This window comes from Mandrillus leucophaeus, unplaced genomic scaffold (genome assembly GCF_000951045.1).
Source record: "Mandrillus leucophaeus isolate KB7577 unplaced genomic scaffold, Mleu.le_1.0 Scaffold510, whole genome shotgun sequence".
In the NCBI taxonomy this organism is placed as follows: domain Eukaryota; kingdom Metazoa; phylum Chordata; class Mammalia; order Primates; family Cercopithecidae; genus Mandrillus; species Mandrillus leucophaeus.
In genome coordinates, this window is record NW_012105476.1 from 937670 (window position 1) to 943884 (window position 6215).

The following is a 6215-nucleotide window of genomic DNA, read 5'->3' on the forward strand; positions in this document are numbered from 1 at the left end:
CCAGGGCTGGAGGTCACTTTCCCTTAAGGTTCCAGACTCACAGTTGAGCCCGGTGTATCTTCCTCCTGCCCCCAGCACCCTCTTCAGCTCAACCTGCATTAAAGACCCCAGGGAGGTCACAGCCACTGCGTGGAGCCACCCTAGGGGCAGCTGGCCTGCTCAACCCGATCCTGGCCCTGAAGGGGGTGGCCCAGCAGGGAGAGCCAGCGGGTCCTCACCACTGCACCACCTCATTTGGTTGTGTGGAGAGGGACAGCCGAACCTTGGGGGAAATGTGGGCTCCCCATATCTGTGCCTCCCCAGGGTCAGAGCAGGGCTCCCCTCTAAGAGAGCTGGACTGGGTTCCTTGCTATGCCACCAATAAACAGAGACCGTGGGTGTGTTACCCCCCACCTCATGTCCCCATCTGTGAAATGGGAGCATTGGCAATCCAGGCCCTCCTGGGTCCCAGGGCCGGGGGCTGGGGCTCTGTGACGGTGCAGTGAATGGACCACGTGTGGCCTCGGCTGCCTGCCCCCAACTGGCCACCAGCTCCTGGGAAATGCTGGAATCTTGCCTGGAGGCAAATGACCTCCACCCTCTGATGGATCCAGAACCCTCCTGTGGATCCAGGGCTCCACCTGCACTTTGGCACTTGCTGGGGACCGGGGGTTTCAGGGCCGCTGCCAGGGCCTCTCCTCTACACCCCTTCCCCATTCCGCGGTCTTGGCCAAGATCCCGGAATGGGGGGCCGGGAGGTCGCTTTATCATACTCTATGCTGCAGATGGGGAAACTGAGGCCAGGGACACGACACCAGCTCTCCACTGGGGTGGGGTGGAGCCAGAATGCACCTGCCAGCCTGTGCTGCCTACAAAAGGCTTCTACCTGCAGGGAGGGTGCAGGGACTCTAGGCCTGCACCGAACAACCCAAGTCTTGTTTATCTGGAGGCCACACTCTTGCACTGATTCTCATCCCTGTACCTGAGGCATGACCTTGGAGATGCTGTCAGGGGTCAGAAGCCCCGGAGGGAAATCCCCAAACCCTCGTCAAAGCCACCTGAAGCAGGGACGGTCAGGGGCCTGCTGAAGCTCAGACCCAAGGGGCACTGGCCCCACCAGCCCTCAGCAACCTCAGCACCCCTGTTGTCCCATCCTGCCTGGACAGTTGCCTGAGCTGGGGGCAGGACCGAGGCAGGGAGGGGGAGCATGTCCACTGGAACCCCCGCCCACCCACCAGCAGGCACCTCGGTCAGCCTGGGTCACCCTCATTGAGGGGGTGGAGGGTGGACCCCCGAGTGAGGGTTGAGATGGAGGCAGCTCCCAGCCAGAGGGTGGAGGGTGCCTTCCCCAAGCTCCAACAGTGCCCCCGTGTGGCCGCGAGGAGCGCTGCAGGGGGCTGCCAGGTCCTGCTCTTGTAGAAGGGAGGCTGGGCCTGGGGGTTTGGACAGCATCGAGGACCAGTGCTCAGTGGAAAATGAAAGATGTGTGTCCACGAGAGTGAAGGCGCGTGCCAGCATCAGCCTGCAGGGTTCTCCGCGCTCTCCACTTGCAAACGTTTTCACGTCCATTGTCCTGACCTGCATTGGAGGCTTCTGGCCTCCGCCTTAATGGGTGAGGAGGGTGAGGCTTGGCACCTCTGAGACTTGCTCAAGGGCACCTGCTGAGCAGCAGCGTTAGGACTGGGACTCTGGCCTTGGGCCCCCCACTCGCGCACAAGGGTGGTCACTGATGAGCCTTCCCAGTGGCGGCGTCTGGACTTGGCTCTGCTGCAGGTCTCCTCCCCTGTGTGCCCGCTCCCCAGCCTGGGCAAAGGGCAGGGAACCACGCAGCTTCTGGGCCGGGCAGCAGCCTCTTTCCTCCTGTCTCTGAGCCCAGCCATGCTGTGGCTGCTGCCTTTCCCTCCCGGTCCCTCCATGGCCCTCCCAGCAGCCCCAGGCGGGGTAGTCTGGCCTTGCCAGGAGCAGGCACAGCTTGAAGAACACATCTGAGGACAGGGCCTCCGGCCAAGTCCAGCCACCGGATGTCTGCTTGCCGTCCTTCCGCAGCCTGGCCCGCCGCAGAGAGGGCCTTGGGCCGGGTGGCCTCCTGCCAGGCTCCATTTCCTTAGGAAAAAGAGCTTCTCTGTGCCTGGGATAACACCTGGCCTCCAAAATGCTGTGTTTCAGCAACTGCTCAGTTTAAGTCTCCGTGTTTGTGGAGCACACTCTGGGCCTGGGCATCACCCAGGAGCGGGAACATGCCTCTGTGGGTGTCAGTTTGCTCTTCAGGTGATGATAAATCTAGGCTACCCCTGCAGGAAGGACCCCCTCCAGGCATTGAGGCAGGGACTGTGGATGGGGAGAGACAACTTCTCATTCCCTTCTATGCCCCCAACACAATGCCTGGCACACAGACAGGCTCCGTGCAGTGCACTGCTCAGAAGACTAAGAGCTCAGCGGGAGCTGCCTGAGGTCCGAACCAGTAACAGCAAAATGACTCAGAACAAGGAACTCGAGGAGGGCAAGGACACTGTCTTTCCTTTTTGTCCCTGTGTCCCTGGTGCCCACGCAGGCTTCCTGGGGGAGGTGGGATAAGACAGAACCTACCAGCTAGTGAACCTGGGCACTGTGTCCACGTGGAGGGAGCTGTGGAAGCAAAGGTGGAGGGGGTGTGTCTCCAGGGAGCCGCGCAGGGCCTGGGAGAGGGCCAGTGGGGATGGGGGTGAATGGGGTGGGGAGGAACCTGGAGCCAGACTGCGAGGGCCTCGAATGTTGTGTAGAGGATTGTGGGACGCGATCCTTGGACCACGGGGCTGGTAGGGGTTCCTGAGCGGGAGGATGGACCCGTGTCATTAGCACAGCGGCCCTGGCTATGCCTGACAAGACCTGGATGTGTCCTGGGAGATTTGGAGATGGGCTGAGCGTCTGCCTCTGGCTTGCTTGTGACAGTGTGGGGCTCGGTGATGGGCACTGTGGCCTGGCCACTTGGAAACCATCCACCGCTCCTATCCTGTGGTGGGGACTCTAGACTTGGCCCGTGGGGTCTCCTGAGTGATAAGCATGTCTTTTGTTGGCCTAGGACATGGCTGATGGCCAGGGCCCTGGATAGCCACAGAGTAGGGGCTGGTTACCAGAAAGACCAGGGCACGATTAGAGCATTGGTGCTTTCGGCCCCACACCCCGACATCTGGGGAGGGGAGAGGAGCTGTCTCTGGAGCCAATGATTAAATGAATGAACCATTTAATCATGAACCAATGGCCAAATGAACCAACGGCCAATGATTAAATGAATTTTGCCTACTTAATGAAGGTTTCATAAAAACCCCAAACCACAGGGCTGGGCAGGCTGGGTTGCTGAATACAAGGCAGTGCTGTGGGTGGTTGGTGTACCCAGGGGCCTGGAGGCTCCGTCCCTGCCCCCTATACCTTGACCCGGGCACCTCTCCCTCTGGCTGGTCCTGAGTTGTGTCCTTTATAATTAACTGGTAATCAAATGGGAAAGTCACTTCCAGAGGTGAGCTGTTCCAGCAAATTATCAAGTTGAGCAGGGAGTTGTAAGAACCCCTAATTCATAGCCGGTCAGACAGAATACAGGAGGCCTAGGACTTGTGATTGGCATCTGAGGTGGGGCAGCTTTATGGGACCGAGTCCTTAAACTGTGGGTCTGTGCCAGCTCTGGATGGTTAGGGTCCAAACTGGATTGAACTGTAGGACGGCTAGCTGGTGTCCAGACAGCTGGAGAATTGGCTGGTGTCAGGAGAAACCCACACATTTGGTGTGAAAAGTGGTGTGAGTAACAACAGTTTGGACAGATAAACCTTGCTTGGAGGGAAGTGCGTACATGAGAGAGGAAAAGAAGCAGGAAGGTAAGACGGTGTGGTTACTGTGGAAGACAGCGTGATGGATCCCCACAAAATTAAATGTAGACTCTCTGTGCGATCCAGCCATCCACTTCTGGGCATCTGCCCGAAAGAATTAAAAGTGGAGGCTCGAAGACATATTTGTACCCCGAGGTTCACAGGAAGCATTTTCACAACGGCCAACGGGCGGAAGCCATCCAGGCATCCATTCAGAGATGAACGAATAAACACAGTGTGGTCCCTTCATGAGCAGAACATTACTCAGCCTTAAAAAGGAAGGAAATGCTGGCACCTGCTACAACATGGGTGGACCTCGAGGGTGTCATGCTCAGTGAAATAAACCAACCACGAAGGGACAAATACCATCTGATCCACTTAGACGAGGCTCCCAGAGTCATCAAGTTCATAGAGCCAGAGAGTAGGATGGCGGGGGCCGAGAGAGTGGGGAATGGGGCATGAATGTTGAACAGGGACAGAGCCTCAGTTTGGGAAGATGAAAATTCTGGGGCTGCATGTGGTGGCTTACACCTGTAATTCCAGCACTTCGGGAAGTCGAGGCGGGCACATTGCTTGAGGTCAGGAGTTCGAGACCCTCCTGGCTACCATGGTGAAACCTTGTCTCCACTGAAAATGCAAAAAATAACTGGGCATGGTGGTGTGTGCCTGTAGTCCCAGCTACTGGAGAGGCTAAGGGCATGAGAATTGCTTGAAGATGGGAGGGCGGAGGTTGCAGCGAGCCGAGATCGCACCATTGCACTCCAGCCTGGGCGATAAACACAAGACTCTGTCTCAAAAAAAGTTCTGGACGTGGATGGTGGTGATGGTTGCTCAACACTGCGGATGTGCTTAGTGCTGCAGAATTGTTCCTAAAAATGGTTAAAATGGTCAGTTTCATGTTACGTATACTTTCCCACAATTTAAAGAAAAAAAATTTATTTTTATTTAAAAAAATTTTATTTTATTTTATTTTTTTGAGACAGAGTCTCGCTCTGTCTCCCAGGCTGGAGTACAGTGGCACAATCTTGGCTCACTGCCACCTCCACCTCCTGGGTTTAAGCGATTCTCCCGCCTCAGCCTCTTGAGTAGCTGGGATGACAGGTGCCCGCCTCCACGCCCGGCTATTTTCAGTAGAGATGGAGTTTCACCATGTTGGCCAGGCTGGTCTCAAACTCCTGACCTCAAGCAATCCGCCCGCCTTGGCCTCCCAAAGTGCTGGGATTACAGGTGTGAGCCACTGCGCCCGGCCAGAGAAAAGAAATTTTTAAAAAGGCTGCAATCAATGAGTCAAGCACGTATTTCCAGAGGTTAGATGAAGAACAAACCCAGATAAACTGAAAGCAAAGGAAGAACGGATATGTAGGTTAGTGAAACACAAGCTAAGAATGCTATGAGGAGGGTCAGCACGCGGCTAGCATCAGAAACGAGAAAGGAGATGCCACTTCAGGACAGCCACTTCCTCCCCGCTGTGCCCAGGACGTGGGTTCCGGACCCAAGGCTGTCTGGAGTCCTGGGAAAGCCCTGTCTCAAGACCCCCCAGCAAAGAGGGTCACCTGGTTACCCCACAGATCCTGCAGACATCCGAAAGACAGGAGAAGATATTGTGAACAACTTTTGCCAATAAACTTGAAAATTTAGATGTAATGGACAATTTCCTAGAAAAGTAGCATGAATCAAAACTCAAGCCCAGAGAAACGGAGTCTGAGGAGCCCCCAGCTCTGAGGGAACTGGGCTTCCTGTGCTGGGTTCCTCGTCCGGGAATCTGTGCACCGTGCTTCTCCATCAGCTGTGGGTCTGGATGCAGGAGATTCCGAGGAAGGGCACACCCCCCACCCCTAGAAGCAGTCACAGATACCCCCCAATTCATGTGTAATTTCTGGAGGCTTTGCACTCCACATGTCCGACTTGCTCACCCCAGAGACAGAGGCTGAGAGTTTCCAAGCCTGCCCCGTTAAGTCCAGTTCCAGCTCTGGGGCGGGGGGCATTCTGGGGTGGGGGGCATTCTGGGGTGCTGTGCAGAGGTTGCTGGGGGGCTTCCAGAGGAGGGGAGAGCAGCTGGGGCCGGAGGAAGAGGATGTCAGAGGGGCTCCTCCCGGCCTGGAGGCATGTTCACCGTCTGTCCATAGCCACCACCCCTAGTCACGGGGCAGGCTCCTGCATCCTCAAGTCACAGCCTTCTCCAGGCCCCGTGTTCTTCCAGGCTGTAGCTAGAGGGTGGAGGATCCCTACGGTTCTGCCACCCATCTGGACAGCTGATCTGGGCATGTGGCGCCCGCCTGCTGCCTGCTCACTCTGGGGTAATGGCATCAAGATCTCAATCACTACAGCGAAAATAACAGGTGTCGGGAGGGCGGGCAGAGCTGACCTCACTGGGGCCTGTGTAGCCTCCAGATGAGTTTC

General features: G+C 56.6%; 1 protein-coding gene across 1 annotated transcript in view; it reads right to left on the reverse strand.

Annotated features, from left to right (window-relative positions):
* LOC105551235 (putative ciliary rootlet coiled-coil protein-like 3 protein) overlaps positions 1-6215 on the reverse strand; it is a 99316-nt gene that overhangs the window by 88557 nt on the left and 4544 nt on the right. Inside the window, 4 exon segments of the mRNA XM_011996401.1 lie at positions 832-916; positions 918-1037; positions 2369-2535; positions 6045-6209. Of these exon segments, the coding sequence (XP_011851791.1) occupies positions 832-916; positions 918-1037; positions 2369-2535; positions 6045-6209 (537 nt within the window).